Source organism: Staurois parvus, unplaced genomic scaffold, assembly GCF_062004578.1.
Source record: "Staurois parvus isolate SC_StPar_1 unplaced genomic scaffold, SC_StPar_1.0 ptg000596l, whole genome shotgun sequence".
NCBI classification, from domain to species: domain Eukaryota; kingdom Metazoa; phylum Chordata; class Amphibia; order Anura; family Ranidae; genus Staurois; species Staurois parvus.
This window is the reverse complement of record NW_028318392.1, coordinates 1,913,155-1,930,975: the sequence shown is the minus strand read 5'-3', so window position 1 is coordinate 1,930,975 and position 17,821 is coordinate 1,913,155. Positions and strand designations below refer to the sequence as shown.

The 17,821-nt window shown below is 43.3% G+C and overlaps 1 protein-coding gene across 2 annotated transcripts in view; it reads right to left on the bottom strand.

The window, feature by feature from the left end:
* Positions 1 to 17,821, bottom strand: part of LOC149449914 (cytochrome P450 2J2-like) — a 52,209-nt gene that overhangs the window by 13,300 nt on the left and 21,088 nt on the right. For both annotated transcript variants that reach the window (XM_089692597.1, XM_089692596.1), the window contains exons 2-8: positions 11,897 to 12,059; positions 9,048 to 9,197; positions 8,673 to 8,833; positions 8,398 to 8,574; positions 6,245 to 6,386; positions 2,441 to 2,625; positions 1,065 to 1,206 (exon numbers count right to left, since the gene is read on the bottom strand). In XM_089692597.1, coding sequence (XP_089548723.1) covers positions 1,065 to 1,206; positions 2,441 to 2,625; positions 6,245 to 6,386; positions 8,398 to 8,574; positions 8,673 to 8,833; positions 9,048 to 9,197; positions 11,897 to 12,059 — 1,120 coding nt within the window. The remainder of the gene's footprint in view (positions 1 to 1,064; positions 1,207 to 2,440; positions 2,626 to 6,244; positions 6,387 to 8,397; positions 8,575 to 8,672; positions 8,834 to 9,047; positions 9,198 to 11,896; positions 12,060 to 17,821) is intronic.

The following is a 17,821-nucleotide window of genomic DNA, read 5'->3' as shown; positions in this document are numbered from 1 at the left end:
CCAACAACTGTGTAGTATGAAGGCTTGCCTGATTGGACACAGATCAGTTATATAGATTTGTTCCTGATCCTCATTTGGTGAGCCTAGGAGGCCATTTCTCAAACTTTGGAGAGAAAATGTTTTCATCCTGTTGTATCTGCAGGATAGGTAGTATAAGGAATCTCCTCAAAGGGCCACAAATGGCAAAAAAAACCTGTTATATTTTGACCATCCCTACTCTATCCAAAAAATATAAACCTTTTGGCTTTATATACAGTATACTCAGGGGCATATTTACCACAAGGCAAACAAGGCATTTGCCTAGGGTGACATTTTCCAGGGGGGCAGCACCCCCCCAGGAAGAAGGGACATATGCAGCATGGGGACCAGGTGGGATCTGAAAGAGGCTGCAGACTGCTTGATGGTGTAGTATGCAGAGCCTGACTCTCATTCCCGGGGATGTCCGGAGCTGTGAAGGCGAGGGTTTTCTCTCTGTTGCCAGGGAAGGGGGGTTAGTGGAAGGCTCTCTCGGTTGGGGAGGGCAGGGGTGTTGTGGGTCACTGTCAGGCTCTCCCTGGGTTGGTGGGGGGGGGGGGGGTTGGGCGGTAGGGGGTCTGGTGTCAGGCTCTCTCTGCTGCAAAAAACCTAAATACACCACTGAGTATACTTTACATGTCACCCATTATTTGGAATGTGGCAAGAAGGGCAACTCTGCTATAGCAAAATAATGTAAAGACCCCTTATACATGTTACTATGTCAGAGGAGACCCCACCCAGAGGAGGTGTAGATTAAAACACTTTTTATAGATCTGCTTCTTAAAAAAGTGATGGAAAACTGCTGAAAAGAGAGTTTTGCACACTTTGGCATTAATAGATTTTATGGTGTTACAAGCAGATCATACACTAGGGACTGACTATCTGCAACATAGAAAAGAAGGCATTTTTTTAACAAATAGATTCAATGAAATAAGACTGGGCAACCGATCAGGTAGATTTTTTCTACTTGAAAATGTTTTTAGTCTAAATAAGAATACGGGCTAGAACACTTCTGCTAAAAAGGGGGGGGGGGGGGAGGGGGCACTTACCTGCAGAAAAAGGCAAAAATGCCTCATTTGTTGAAAACTTCCCATCTTTGTCCAGAAAGTGCTGAGGGTTGAAATGATGAGGAGTGTCCCAGTAATCAGAATCATACAGCACAGTATCCAGGTTAGGCAAAACCATTATATTCTTGGAAGATGAAAATATAAAAATAAAACATTGCAATAATTTCTCCAAAATGTATTATGTTATAAAAGATTTGTATGCTAAAAACAAATGCATTAGAAAGGTGATGAGATAACACCAGGGCTGATGTAAAAATCACTGGACCCTGTACAGCCCCCCTTCCAAAAATATCAAAACTATATTTTCACCAAAAATATACTAAAATAATTATTAGCAGACACAAACATAACATAATTTAAAAATTCCTGCTAAATCTAAAACAGTACTCAGCAGGGGCGGACTGACAACTCATGGGGCCCCCGGGCAATAGGAAATCATGGGGCCCCTGTGTCCTTGCCCAAACTCAAAAAAGCCTATGCAAAAGGTACCAGGGGCATCTCATGGGGCCCCCTACTGATCCCGGGCCCTCGAGCAGTGCCCGAGTATCCAAATGGTCAGTCCGCCCCTGGTACTGAGTTAATACAATTCTGTTTGTAAATGAGGTCTTGGGGCTCTTTCAAATGGGTGCTGTGAGACTCAGTGTTTTTTTTTTTAATGTGGCTCTTGCTGTGTGCCAGCAGCCTATGTGACACTATGGGGATGCAGAAGCTGTACGAACACAGCCACAGGTTCTAATTTGATAGATGTGTGTTCATACAGCTGCTGCATCCTCATGGAGTAACAGATGGCTTCAGCAGCACAAACAAACCACTCATTCATACTGTATAGGCCAGAGAACCCATGTGAATGAGCCCTTAATTATTTTAATTATTTTGTACAATTCTTTAAAATGATTTTTTACAATTTTTTTTACAAAACTGTTGGGGAGGTTTGGGTCTAAACAGACCCCTGTGCATTCATAAATGGAAGCATAGTAAACACAGTTTACTATGCTTCGGTTATGAATGGACACAGGAGTGATCATGCCGGGGGGCAGGGCACACAAGGGGCACACAGCAGGTGAATTCACATGTGGGCAGGACGGGGGGGATTAGTGGGGGGTAATTACAGGAATGATGCCTTGTGTCCCTCTCCTTGCAGCAGCTGAAGGCCAGGGGGAGGGAGAGGGAGAGGGGGAGAAACTGCTTTTAGCTGCTGCTGGGAGAGACACACAGGGCGTCATTCCTGTAATTCCCTCACTGATCCCCCTCCCTGCACTGCTCACATCTGATTTCCCCTGCTATCCAGGCCCCCTACAGGAGAACCAGTGGTTATCAGTGGTCCTAGATAACAGATTACTAATTTGCCAAGTTCTCACCTTGGGCAAGGTGTAGCCACAGACATTCACCTCTCTTATGCAAGTTCTTGCAACTCCCACAGCTATTATATTTCCATACCGTTGAATCTCATGAATGACAGCATTAGTATAATGAAGCCGTTTTCTGTCTTCATAGTAAATTACAGACCCATTAAGAACAGCATCCAGCTCCTTGTGCACCTTCTCTAAAACAAGAATTGTTTTAATTACACAACAGTATAATCAGCATATGCATATTAAACAAGGATTCAGTTTGCCTTATTTGTGAAAATGTTTTAATAAAGAATAGTTGTTGAGTCCACAGCCATCAATCAGATTCAGCCTTTCAATCAAAAAAGCCTATCCTTGCCATTTTGGAAAATTATGGAATCCCCAATATTTTTCACCCAAAGTGGTGATTATTAGGGATCTTAGAAGTGCTAAGACGACTTTAAAGCCTGATATTAATTCCTGGTGAATACTATCCTCCCTCTCTATAGAAAGCATATGAGGCCAGAGGTTTACAACACAATTTAACAAGATTTGTAGGGACATGTTTCAACTCTTTTGAGCAACCTACCACATCCTCTTCAACCTAATTGTATTGACCCTACCATTCTTGCCACTGATAGGCATTCATGTAGAAGAGAGAATGTTGTTTTTCCCTTTGTCAATGTCTACTGTGTACTAAGAACACCTTCACAACTGCACATTGTTCTGATGCTCTTTTTGTACAGCTTGCCAATGGGCTTAACAAAAAAAACGAATAGATTCCTCCATCCACAAAATTGAGGTTGTATTCAGTGTCTAAGTTGGGTACCTAGTATTTGGAGGAAATACTCACAGACAGTATATAGAACACTAATTGGCACTAGACATGTGAAAAACAAAAAAATTAGTTTTGTTTCGAAATCTAACACATTTTGTGTAGTTGAATTTGGTAAATTCACTCAATTGGTTTTCGGGATTCGTTTTGGTAATTTGTATTCGAAATAAATTCGAAAACATTTTGCCCAAATTTGAAAAGTCATTCGTATTCGAAATTGGTTCAAATGAATTCAAAATTGATTCAACAAAAGTCGTTCGAAATCGAAAAGATTTCAACCAAATTCGAAAAAAATAAAAAAAATAACGGGGAGCGGGCAACCAGTCCTTGAAGCGGAACTTCTCCTTTTGGGTGGAGCTCCGCTTTAAATTGGTTTTTGAATGTTTGTTCGATTTTGTTTTCGAATTTGAATTTGTTTTCGAATCGAATTTCGTCCGAATTTAATTTCGTAATTTCGGATTTGTTTAAATTCATTATTTTCCTAATTTGTTATTCAGGTAAGTCCGAATCTCCGAATAACGAAAACATTTGTCCGAAATGCGATTCGGAATGAAACGAACCGCATATGTCCAATTGGCACTGATGTCTTTTGTAAGACTCTTGCTGAGTTGGTTTGCAGTAACGGATATACTGATCTTCAGCACTGATATCAACAGTTAAAAAATATAGTCTCTCAGCTTTTACAGTATGTTACCATAGGATGGCTTTCTTTGCCAGCTGTAGTGTTCCTTTTAGGCATGAGCAGAGGATGTTCCTGCAGTCTGCACTGGTTCCATGTCTCTGCACCTCTCACCAGAGTCTATATATAGTGAAGAAGGAACCTTCTCTGAGCTCTCCCTCCTCACCAGGAACCTGACCCTGAGCTAATCACTGCCCTTCACAAGCTTTTCCCTACCACACACTCACCAGAAGCATGCCAAAATAACGTGGAAAACCTTGTTTAAGTTGCCTAACCTTAGATGGCCTTGAAGGTCACAAGATGTTGCAGCATCCAATCAGAAAAGTCCATGAGGTGACAAATGAATTCAATAATGAACCTCCATATGTAATAGACAGTCCAATGACAATACAATATTTCCATGGAAATAAGAGGCTTTAATAACATTAGTACTGAATTGTTTCAATTCATAAAAACATTACAGAGAATATAGAGGCATGCTATTGTGTGAAAAAAAATCCTAAACACTTTCTGGCATCCTGTTTTTTAGTCGAGGTTCCCATGTTCCCTGCTAACAGATTTAGCAGTTCCAATGCAAATGTCTCTAATGCCTCATCCTCCGCTTCCACTGTCCCTGAAAATGGTCCTTTGCCTCCATTCCTGGATTACTACAGAAAAGGGCAGGCACAGAGGGTTTACCAAATATCAGTCATGTTTATTATGGGTATGCACTGACTAACTGGATGAACCAACAATGCTACTAGATTACTGAGTATGTATATTGATTAAAGATCCATTGCATCCATATTTGCTTAGGGCTTGCACTGTCTAGAATACAAAATGGATCCTCTTAGCACCATACCACTGCCATAGCAAACACAGTGAAAGAATAATAAACCTATGTCCATTGTTGATCAATCACACATATGTGTATAGGAAAGCTGTCCACCCCTGCTCTTTCCAAAGAAATCCTTATCTTATTAGGAAACATGATTAAATAGACAATACCTACACAATGGTATCACAGAGCTTTATCTGTTCTCTAAAGAGAGAGCACAGTGAAAACTATTTGTCTTTATATTCTCTCTGTCTAACTGAAAGTCTGCACAGCCCCATCTCAAAAAAGCAGATAAGTTGGAGGAGATGAGTCACTGATCATTTAGCAGTGTTGGAAAATCTGAGCTTGAGCTACTGGGCTTTTGAGACTCTTTTCAAGAAAGGCTAAGAACGAACAGGTAAACACATGAAGAGATAGGTAAACATTTCCAGCCACCTAATGGCTGGAAATGTGAATATGAAATATTAATAGGCAATATTTAAACTCATCTGCAGTGGAGTTTGCATGTTCTCTCTGTGACTGTGCGAGTTTCCTCCCACACGTCAAAGACAGGCTGGCTCCTTTCCAAATTGGCCATAGTATGTGTATGTGTGCATGTGCAGTAGAGAACTTAAGCAGACCACAGATTATGCAATTTTAATTTCTTTCACCTCCGGTAAAAGGAAAGGAAATTGCTCAATTTCCCCATCAACACACTTTGTTTCGATGAGGGTATCCCTCCTGCAGCGCTATTGTGATCTGTCGGTGGGGAGCCTTCCCTGCATACAGAACACAATAGTTAGTGTTGCCAACTATAACCAGCGGCACTAGTTGTTTGGGAAAAACCAGACAGGCTTGTTGTACACAAATCAATTGATAGATTGACTTCTATACAACCAGCCAGCCCATATATGGATTGAAATTCAGTCCATGCTAAACCGGCCAAATTTCTATCCATGTATAGTATGGCCAGTTTTAGATTGTAAGCTCCTTGGAGGCAGGGACTGATGTGAACTTACATTACATATAAAGTGCTGTGTAAATTGTCAGCAATATATAAATAACTATTCTAATATAAATAAATACATTTACCTAATAACATTTTTTAAAATGTTGAGCTACCCCTGGAAGTTTCCCCCTTTTCTTTTACCCACAGCCAGGCAGAAAGTATTTTCCACAGCCAGGTACACACACTCTTTTGCTCATTGTTTTCAATGACCAGTCTAGGGGATGTTTGTTTTCTGGAGTTTTTTTGCAGAACTGGGGATAGGGATTGCAAATTGAGTAGGATACAAAATTTACAACTATTCACATTGACAACATCGTCAACATCGACATAGTTGCAGGGCTGAGCACCTCAGGTACCAAAATATGGTGAGAGAAAGGTAAAAAGAGCGAACATAGTCAGAGACATTTGGATTTGCTTAGCTTCAAAAAGCATGCCTGGTAGTCAAGCATCCTGCAATATTATGTTTTTTTTTCATTCAACAAAATATGTGGCTTTTGCAAAGCTTATGTACTCACTTTGTACATCAGGATAAGCCACCATGTATAATAAAGCCCACTGTAAGGTAGTGGCTGTGGTTTCAATCCCCGCCATTAAAAGATCAGTGGTCAGTATAATCAGACTGTTCTCATCAAAGGTGGATTCTTTTTCACCTGCTGTCTAGGAAAATACAAGTGATATTTCATGCAAAAATCTCCTCTTGTATATAAAAACATTCAGCAAGAAAATGACAACCAATACATTGTTAACAATCATCTACTTCACCTTTGATGCCATATAGTACAGTATATTATAGCAATGCATAAATATTTTATTTTTTCCTTCAATGTATAAAATTAGGCATCTAAGGCAAGCATGCACTTTTAAGCTCAATTCCAGTTAAACAGTTTTACTGCTGTATGTGCCTTCCTCTTTCAATCACTGCTATAAGTCCTCATGCACACTGGACGATTTGATAACGCTGGTAACATTAGCTGTGTAAAGTCACATTAAAAATGTGAGTTTTTCAGCTTTTTTTTTAGTGTTTTTGCAGTAGTGCTTAGCGGAGTTTTGCCTCGTTTTAGTTACGTTTTTCCACATTTGTGTTTTTTAGCGTTTTTTTTACCAAAAAAAATTTTTTTTGTTTAAAAAAAAGTCCAAAAACACCAGTTTGTGGTGTTTTCCAGCGTTTTGCCAATTTTTTCAGTGTTTTTCAGCAATAGAGCAGTTTTACAATTAAAACACTCCTCTAGAAACCCACAAGTCCTGGGTTTATTTTCCAGCCAAAAAACGTTGATTACAGTCTATGCGTACATGGACACATAGGATAACATGCTGGGGAGTTTACTGGCTGTAGAAAAAAACATCAAAAGCCAAAAATAGCAGCTGTAAAAACATCCATTGTGCATGAGGACTTAGGCTGTTCACTTAGCAAAGTCAATGTTCACTTTAAAAAGTGTATGTTCTTTTTGCAAATTGAATGTAAGTAAACAAGTTGATTCTGAGAATACTCAGTTTTGTGCAAAGGGAATAAAAAACAGGGTTTTTGCTATATTATTGATTGACTAAAGTGAACACAGCCTCAACTTATTTCATTATATTGTTAAGCATTCACTCTGCGAAGTGAACATTTACATTCGTAAGTAAATATTTTTTAGTCTTTACTTAAGGTGATTGTAGCCGTATTAGTGCATTTGCTATAAGTCTAAGTCTTTAGTAAGTCAACCACTATATCAGTACTTTGGTACTTTCTGAGGCATTGACCTGGAACAAGTATTCAGGTCAAGAGTTCTGACTTCACTATGACTGTCTAATCTCCATGTTTGTTGCAAGTCATTGACTCTGAAAGTACTGAAGCTACAGACAACCAGACAATTAGTGTTCTTAGAAAAAGGTCAGCAATAGCTGCTTCTGTTTTTCTAACAATATAAGTTTCCTTTCATGGTCACTGTGAGGTCAGTTTACAGGTACTAGTGTAAAAGCACCATGATTCCTCATGACACATGCATTCTCAAAACTAAAGTACAACTATATAAAATCTTTGCATAACTGACGTAAAGTGATATACAAACGTACGTATTCGCCAGCACACCACGGATCTCCAATATGGTCCAAAAAAGTTTTTATTCCAAAAAGATCACATCACAAAAGAAAGTGCAACGTTCCACGCCCGGAAGGATGCCTTCATCAGGCATGTGCTGACAAAGGGGTTATGCGTGGCTCCGAAACGTTGCACTTTCTTTTGTGATGTGATCTTTTTGGGAAAAAAACCTTTTTTGGACGTTATTGGAGATCCACTGTGTGCTGGCGAATATGTATGTTTGCTTATAATGTTACCAGTCCCAGCTGGTAGTTGCTACAGCACCCTCTATTGATGAGCCATACTTCCAGAAATGTGTGCGAAGGGAATATAGTTATAGAATGTAAAGAGATATACAGGCTGCCCCCTCTGGGTCCGGATGCAATCCTGACCATTGCTCTTAATTCACTTTTCCAGGACATGAGTTGTATTTGTCAGCTACAACATTCCTGCAGCATTTTTGAATTCCCTTTTGAATAGTTTTCTACAAAAGTATTCGTTATTTATTGGGCATCTTACTGAAAAATTTCAAGCCTGGGTGGTGATGATATTTTACACATCTAAATAAATATCTTTTACTGTCTAAAGAAATAAGACTGGCTAATTTTCTACTTTTAAAATGTGGGCCAGGTAATAGTCGATGACATCTTGAGGTTCCTCTAATGATCCATTCTCCTTATGTATTCGAATCTCATTGTCAGTAAAATGATGCAAGTATTCCATATTTGCAAAGGCTTTCTGATGAGGGCCAGGAAGGTGTTTCATCAGCCATGGAAAAGAATCGTATAGCTGGGCAAAAAAAAAGCATTATTATAATTAGAATGTTCACAACAGTTAACTAATTCAAACCCAGAATAAAATCAAGGCCTAACTTTATTGGTACTTACCCTCGCCCATGCTGAACCAATGCTTTCAAGAAGATGGTGACTGCATTTCACTAATTTCTGGAAAATCCCATCATCGATAGAAAACCGGTGTCCAAAAAGCACAGCAGCAATTACATTTGCCACAGAATAAATGACCATCATTGAAGGATCAAATGGTTCTCCTAAATCAGATGAAACATTTTGAATTATCTAAATTTTCCAGTTTCTTCCCAGCACTAAAATGCAATAGCCAATATCAGTCTTTTCTTTAATGTCATGCATGCACTACCTTTTCTCCTGCCTGTGACATACAGTATATCCAGTTGGTTCTGCTATATATGGTATGAACAGTAAAAAAAAACATAGGCTATGCTAGACCAACACCATTGGACTAACCATTCTTGGCTTTGAATGACTCCATCAGGCAGAGAGCTTCTTCTTGAATACGTGACTCCAGGCCACATTTTCCAAGTCCTAAATTTCTCAGGGTCATTAGCCCAAAACGTCTATGCTGTTTCCACATGTGTCCATTAGATGTGACTATGCCTAATAAGAAAGAGGGAATTTATTAGTAACCTAATGTGAAAACTGATATTCCAGTTATATAGGAAGAGAGCTTCAAAGGCAGGATAGCTGCAAAGAATTTTAGTAAGTTTAATTTGTGGGGATAATATATGCAGCCCTCTGTCCTACAGTTCAAATAAATTGATGTTTGCAGTTCTGTAATCTAAAATAGTGCTACATATCCCATGATGCACCAGAACCTCAAAGTGACATGGTAGTACTTTGTGAAGTGTGCATGCTACCATTCCACAAAGATGAATATATGAATATTATACCTTGTAACTGTATGCACAGGATGGGACAAGGCGTAGGCAGGAGGGCAAGCTGAACCAGTAACAAAAAAGCAAGAGGCACCATAAGTTTAACGTATCGTTGAATGTATATCATCTGCCAAGTAACCAAAAAACAGACATAAAAAAATGGGGGGATTTTTTAATTGGATGTTTATGTATAACATCGGGTTCCTGAATTCATCTTTAACTGGTATACTTCACTGCATGTCTGATGTATAGCCTATTACGGTACAATTTGTTGAATACATCCCCTACATGGTGGTGTTACCTATGTGTCAGTGCTGCTCATGTACTAGACCAAGTGTCATCACATTTACAGCACTATACCCTGTTTCCCCTTAAATAAGACCTACCCCGAAAATAAGACCTAGTTGTGATCAGCAGAACATGGCGGAACGCCATTCCACCACCTCCGCCACTGGCCTTGCGCACACTAAAGTGACAGCACCCACAGAACCTTCTCCGCTCCCACAGAACCTCCTTACCTCTGTACTCACTGTGGGACAGGGAAGGAACAGATATCTGCGGGTGCAGTATGCAGTGTGTTTAGGGGTGGGGCATCTCCTCCTCCAGCCTAATGCATGGAAGCCGATGCCCCAAGGGTGATCACTGGCCAGTGGGGAAGAGGCGGAAGGGTGAGTAAGTGCACTTGGTGCACTGTGTGGGAAGATAGGACCCGAAACGGGAGTTACTATAGAGAGGGGCCGGCTGCTGACAGCTGTGTTTTGCAAAGCTAGCTAACCATATGAGGACAGTGGAGGGGGGGGATGTGCAAAGGTGAGCTGCAGTCAGGTATTGCAGAGGTAAATTGAGTCAGGTGAGTTGCAGACAGGGTGCATAGGTGAGCTGCGGCTGGGGGGGGGGGGGTGCATAGGTGAGCTGCGGCTGGGAGGGTGCAGAGGTGAGCTGAGTTGCAACCCACCTTTGAACCCCCCAGCCACAGCTTAGCTGCACCCCCTAGTCAAAGCTCACCTCTGCATCCCACGACTGCAACTCACCCCTGCACCCTGTCTGTGGCTCATATCTGCACCCTGTCTGAAACTCACCTGTCAAGTCACCCCTGCAACACCTGACTGCAGCTCACAACTGTCATCAGCCGGCCCGCTCCATAGTAACCCTCATCCACAACTGCCTGCAGCTCACCTCTGCACCCCCTGTCCACACCTGGACATTTAAAAAATTAGACCTACCCCGAAAATAAGACCTAGTGTGTTTTTTTGAGCCAAAAAAAAAAAAAATAAGACAATGTCTTATTTTCGGGGAAACACGGTATATTCATGTCCTGTCATAATGTCTGTTTTTAACTATATTTTGGTTTTAGGTCATACTTTTCTATATTGTCTCTTTTTGTGGTGATGGCTAACTGAAGTATTCACCTAAATGTCTATATATGCATTGTTTGTAATAAAGCATAATTTTTTTAAAAAAAGTTTGGGTATCGCTTTCTGTTCATGATGTAACCACTTTTCACATCCCCCCCTTTTTTGAGGAGGGCAAGCTGCCCTGGGCACAGTGGAGCAAGAGGGCAGAGAATGGACACAGAGCAGTAAACCTGTTCTATGGCATACATTAACAGTGTGGGAGGGAGCGCATTTCCCCATCCTTGCCCTGGGCTCAAGACAAACCTGTCCCAGTACTATGTGTGTATTTTTATACAGTACACTAATGGACTCTTTCCTTATTTTCATTTGCCTTTTCCTTTACATTCCATAGAGTATGTTTGTGCAGCTAAAGCTCCTTTCAGTGCAGCTAATGCTCGTGTACATGTACTAGCACATAGACAAGCTTGGACTAATATCCAGCGCGCACTGACACGTAGGCACATTTGTGGGTGCAGGTGCTCATTGGCACACACATTCTCCTGCATTGGCGCCAAGCTGCCTATTTAAAGGAGATCCTGCTGTGTGCTTATCGCTAGATGTTCCTCAGCTCCTGTGTTCCTGCTTTTGCTGAGTGACCCTCCGTAGATGATCCAGCTTGTTCCTGACCTTGTTCTGTGGATTCTGACCTCAGCTTGCTTCTGACTATTCTATACCTGATCTCCTTGTGCTAACCTCGGCTTGCTACTGGACCTTGCTCTGCCTGCTTCCCTGGTACCGACCTCAGCCTGTTTCCTAACTACACTGCTGTCTCACCGTGTATGACCCTGGCATTCACCTACAATCAAGCTACCGGCACCCTTGCTTCTTTGAGCCTTGTACCTTTGAGCTGCAAGGGAAGCCCTCTTGTCAATTCAGCCTCCAACTAAGGTATGTGGCAATATTTGTATACTCTTTATTTATAGCCTTTCATCAAAAAGATATGATCAGATAAGAACACCAATTGCCATAATGTAAAACCTTCAACATACTGCAGACAATGCATATATACTGGGAAATACATTTTTACCTTTACCACCAAGAAGGGCCCCTAAAAAGCCAGTCACAGGGCGTCCAGACAGCTCCTCAGAATGAGACACAATGCCATCTTTTACAGCTTTGTAGCCACTCAGCACCACTAGTGGAGTTTCACCAAGCCATACTGTGTAGATGTTTCCATAGAGTTTAGCAAGCTGTGAATGAGAATAAAATGTTGCATTGTTTAATTTGTCAGGAACCTATATAACTCATGTGCTGTCATGACAACTTCCATCAGACTTTGCCCTTAAGATAAATGAAACCAGAGCTCAAATATTCATGCTGACTGGGGGTACTGTATCTGTCATTCTCTGAGGTGCAGCCCTTGTAAGATCGAGAAATCTTGGTACTGATAAAGGAAAGCAAAAAGAGGGGTGCACTCTCATTGTGCATTACCGTGGTAAAACACAAATTTAATAAAAAGTATAAAAGTGCATACTCACAAACCAAAGGAGATAAAAAACAGAGACAAAAAGCCAGTGGTAACGGTCCAAGATAACGGGGGACCCTAGATGTAGTTAACTGACGCGTTTCGGGAGACACACTCCCTTCTTCAGAGCTAAAATGGGCTATATGTTGGCATGTATAAATAAGGGCAAAGGAGAAGACATACAGTAGGTGTTATTTGTGCTATTGTATTATTAAATATTAAGTTCACATTGTCTAGGAACCCCCCCCCCCCTATACTTACCAGGGCGCAATCTTGATTCAAGTCTGTGTGCGCTTCATGACCAGGCCATTGTTTATTTTTGCTATTCAGCACTGTGCTACTTTAACTGGCAATTGCGTAGTCATGCAACACTGTACACAAATTAAATTTATAGCATTCTTTTCCCACAAATAGAGCATTCTTTTGGTGGTATCTGAACTGAGTTTTTAATTTTAATATATAAACAAAAAAAGATTTAAAAAAAAAACAATATTTTTTACTTTATGCTATAAAACATATCCAATAAAAGATTAAAAAATATTTTTCTTCATAAATTTAAGCCAAAATGTATTCCACTACATGTCTTTAGTAAAAGAATTCCCAATAAGTGTACTTGATTGGTTTGTGTGAAAGTTAAAAACAAACTATGGCATATATGGAATTTATATTTTTATACTAGTAATGGTGGTGAACAGCGACTTATAGTGATAGTGCGGCAGGCAATCTGACACTAACTGACACTGAGTAGGAGGTAGAAAAACTAACTGACACTGAAATCACCATTGACACTAATACAGTGATCATTAATAATACTATACACTGTCACTGTATTAATGGTACTGGCTGAGAAGGGGTTAACATCTTGGGGTAATCAAGGGATTAAGTGTGTGCCTAACAAGTGGTATTGTGTGTAATATGTGGTGCTGTGTTTGTCAACACAAACTGGGCTGTGATTGGACACAGCTGATTAGCAGGTCTCAGACAGGTACATGATGGTGCCTATACATGCTGCCCACCCACATTAAAATTACTGAGGGTGTGTTGGCAAGTGGTTAAGCCCTGTTTGCATTGCAAAAGTCCTGTGTACTGTGCAGGGGCGGACTGATCATTTGGAAACTCGGCACTGCCCGAGGGCCCGGGGTCAGTAGGGGTCCCCATGAGATGCCCCTGGTACATTTTTCATAGGCTTTTTTGAGTTTGGGCAAGGACATAGGGGCCCCATGATCCCCTATTGCCTGGGGGCCCCATGAGTTGTCAGTCCGCCGCGGTACTGTGATTTCACTAAACAGTTAGTTAGGCTACCCAGGTGGTAAGGGGTTAAGAACAGGGCTTTTTACACACACTGGGGTGAAGAGGAGGACATTTAATTGCTAATAGTAACCAACATAAAGAAATGATTTGGCAGCCAGATAGCAGGAGTGTGATACCAGCAAGGGTAACAGGTTCTCTGCATAGTGGGGGAGCAATGTGCTGTTTCACTCCCGAGCAATCGGTGCCCCAACTAATCAGGACTGCATTTGCATGGCAGAGGCCTTAGGGACCTAGCTGCAGGTACAGAAGGAGTTAACCAAATGAAGTCATGCACAAAGGAAGTTCACACAATGTCATGGTGGAACCTACTTTATATTCTATCACTGGGAGCAAGGTGATAGGAAAGCTGGACTGGTGGGGCGGAACACAAGCTCAGAGGTGTTCCCTTCTAAATGTCACTTTCCATTAAGGTGTACATACAGTGTGGCGTGTGAACGAAAGCTGCAGAAAAACAGGATTTTTTGTTATCATAAAATCCCTTTCTCTGAGTTCATTGAAGGACACAGCTTCTTCTTTATCCATTACCAAAGAAGGTTTTATAACCCCACCTACAGGAGTAGGACACTAGCCAGAAAAATAAACTCAACACCTCCTTTGGGCAGTCCTCTCTGGGCATAAAACCTCTTCTCTGCTATAGGCTTCCAGTCAGTTATAAGCAGTGTCAAAGGAGAAAGGTCCTTAGAGGGGTGGGTGCTGTGTCCGTCATTGAATTCAGAGTAAGGGATTTTACAGTGAGTAACAAAAATCCTGTTTTCGCTTACGTTCATTGACGGACACAGCTTCTTATGGCATGTGTCTGCCCAAGTGTCAGCCAATCCAACAGAGAAAAGTTAAGCTGAACTGATAACAACTAGTAAGGCAACTTTTTGCGAGAGTGGAAGCAAGGGAATATCCTTTCAAAAGAAGGTTACCGAAGAGCCGACAACACCAAATGCAAGTCCAATGGTGGCAATGTGCAACGCAAAGGACACTACATTGTGATCCCCAGGAAAAATGTGCAAACTAAAGATAGCGTGGCCAAAAGGTGCTGAAAGCACACAGCCAGAGCAGAAATGTGACCCTGAATGTACTCAACACAAGCTGCTGGTCAATGCCAGGTAGAAGGAAACCCAGCGCCAAAACCACCAATATTGAACGAGGATAGAACCCAAAGGCTTCGCACCAAATGATATGAGCCCTCCGGGAGTGATGATAAATTACCGGGGAGATAGACTTATGAGCCTTAACATAGTCGGACTCCCCGAGTCAAACAACCCCTTCAGAAACCTGGCTGTCAATATCCAGGTCCTCAATGCCAGCGAAGGGAAAGCAGGGTGGAACACCAGAGATAGAGGGTTCTCCCGAAGAAGCATTTGCCTGGCAGCGTCCACCACCATCTCGGGGTACCATAGATGGCAAGACCAGTCTGGAGCCACTAGGATGACTGGGATTCTATCGACCTCTAACCTGCATAGTGTCAGAGGAAAAGACGAGGAAGCCCGGGCAAATGCGCCAATGCGCAATATGGCCACGCCAATTCACGCAAAGACACATAATAAAACATTCCTGTGCACGAAAACACACCAGCACACGCAGAATGCACTAATTGCTGACACTCAGTGGCCTTTATAAGAACTGCAGCTCTGCTCAGTGATTGCTGGATTATCATCAGCCCCTCCTGTTCCTGTGTTCCTGAGTCTACTGCTGATTACCCATTACCGACCCGGCTTGATCCTGACCTTGTTCCTGTCTGCTGCTCTGTGTATGACCCCGGCTTGATCCTGACCTTGTTCCTGTCTGCTGCTCTGTGTTTATGACCCGGCTTGATCCTGACCTTGCTCCTGTCTGCTACTACTCTGTGTATGACCCTGGCTTGATCCTGACGTTGCTCCTGTCTGCTGTTCCGTATTGATCCTGGCTCTAGCTACTGACTACTCTACCCATCCTCCGGGATCCACGTGTTCTCTGGAGAAACGCATCCTGCAACTGGAGCACCCACGGGTTCCATCTCATCAGGCATTTCCAAGCAGCAACACCACTGGCAACCCGTGCTTCTTTGGGCACTGCACCTCCTGTTTCCACCTCCAGGGGTGAACTGCACTTAGCCGTAAGGGGAGCCCTCTCTCTATTACAGCCTCCGGTCAGGTACGTGACACATAGTAGATGAGGAATCAAGCAGAGGGTCGGAAAGACATAAACGATATTGTACTGATCCCTCGGCACCACCAATGCCTTGGTCACAGCCGCCAGATGCTCTGACAGTCTCGCCACTGGCTTTGGAATCTACTGGTTGAAACGGGACAACAGAAGATCCACATCTGGCGTCCCTCAGCAAAAGCAGAGCTGATGTAACACCTCCAGGTGCAGAGATTACTCGCCGTGATCCAGCATCTGACGGCCGAGATAATCTGCTTGCCAGTTCGTGACTGCGTAATACATAAGGCAGACAAAGCCGGAACAAACCTTTCCACCAATCTCAGGGTGTGAGATGCCTGCAGTGCTGCTGCACCTCACTTGCCTCTCTGAAGATCGACATACGCCACCATGGTAAACCAGGACTGGGACCAAGACCTTGGGGAGCGGAGACCAGACCAAAGGACAGAGCTACAACTTGGTAATGCGTGATAGCCATGCGTAGGAAATGCTGATGTCCCTCAAAAAGTAATGTGCAGGGAGGTGTCCTTGATGTCTATAAGACCTGGAAAATCCCCCTGGCAAAGGGAGGCCATCACCAAAAGAATGGACCCCAATATGGGACTTGTGAACCTGCAAAAAGGCAAGCAAGTCCTTGAGGTTCAGGATCAGGTGAATCCCATCCATCTTGGGAACTGGGAACAGACTGGAGCAAAAAAACCCTGAACCGCTTCGACTTGGCCATCGACACAAATACTCATCAAAGGATCAAGACAAAGAAAAAACCTGACAAGGTCGATCCTGCACCAGTGACAAGAATGGGGGAAAAAAAATAAAAAAATATTTTGTAGACAGCCAGCAGCAGTTCACGGACCGGCATGGAGAGAACAGAGGAGATCCACAGGCCCGAAAACCAGCAAGGACAACCTCCACCCTAAAATTGGGCAGGGCAAACCTGTGTGCTAAGGTGGACCTTATCCACGATATGGTGGACTCGTGGATCCAGGAGTGCATGCCCCTGGCCGTGGGGGCCTGGAAGGAAGGATGTAGCCTAGCGGAATAGAACTGCAATTATGGGGCCCAACAGACCCCTGGCCCCCGACTTCAGAATTGGAGGAGCCGTGAACTAGCAACTGAGACAAGCCATCTAGTAAACAAGGTGGAGGTCAGCCTGCATGCCAAGAAAAGTATGTCGATGGGCTCAGAATGAGACTCTACCCATGTGGGCACTGGCTGGGCCACCCAGCGCCTACTGAGGCCCCATAAGCAGCCCGCTAAGACTCTCAAAAATGAGGCCCTCAAAAGAGCCTGCCAGGTGAGGCCCCGCAAGAAAAGGCCCCAAGGTGAGGCTCTGCAAAGAAGGCCGCTGTCTGAGGTCCCCCAAAAGAGGGCCACTGGATGGGGCCCAGCAAAGGGGCCCACTGGTAGAAACCCAGTAAGGAAGACCATCAGAAGATTCTCCGCAAGGGAGGCCTCTCACAAAAGACTTGTACAGGGGGCCATGGCCCTGCAATGGAGGCCACTCAATGATGCCTCTCAAAAGAGACTGCCAGCTGGGGCCCCATCTGAGAGCACCCTAAGGCGTATCCTAGCCGGGGTCACTCCAGGGAAGTAGTTGCATGGTCCACAACATGACCGCCAACAGGCGTCTTAACCTCCATGTACAACAGCATGGCGGAAGGTGGGGCAAGCCACTAACCCAGGTCAGCCTCCAGGCAGTAGGTATTCCCACTAGACTAGATTCCGCCCCTGCCGACATCCCTGCAGTGAGCTGGGCAGAGGGAACTACATGGGAGGTGGATGCCCAAAAGGAAAATGGCGACCACCGCTACCTAAGCCAGGGCCTCCCCCAAAGTGCCGCCCCCAAAGCACTGCCCCCGGCAGAGCAAATGGAGGTCGGAGCTGCATGGCTAGCACTATGCAAAACCGTGGCATAAAGTGGCAGGGGGCCCAACTGCATGGTGGGTGCACCCGCAGAAGGGCCAAATAACCCCAGGCCTCCCAACAACAATCCCCTAGGCATCCCAAGGGGGAGTAAGAGCGGTACCGCCCCATATGGCCCCC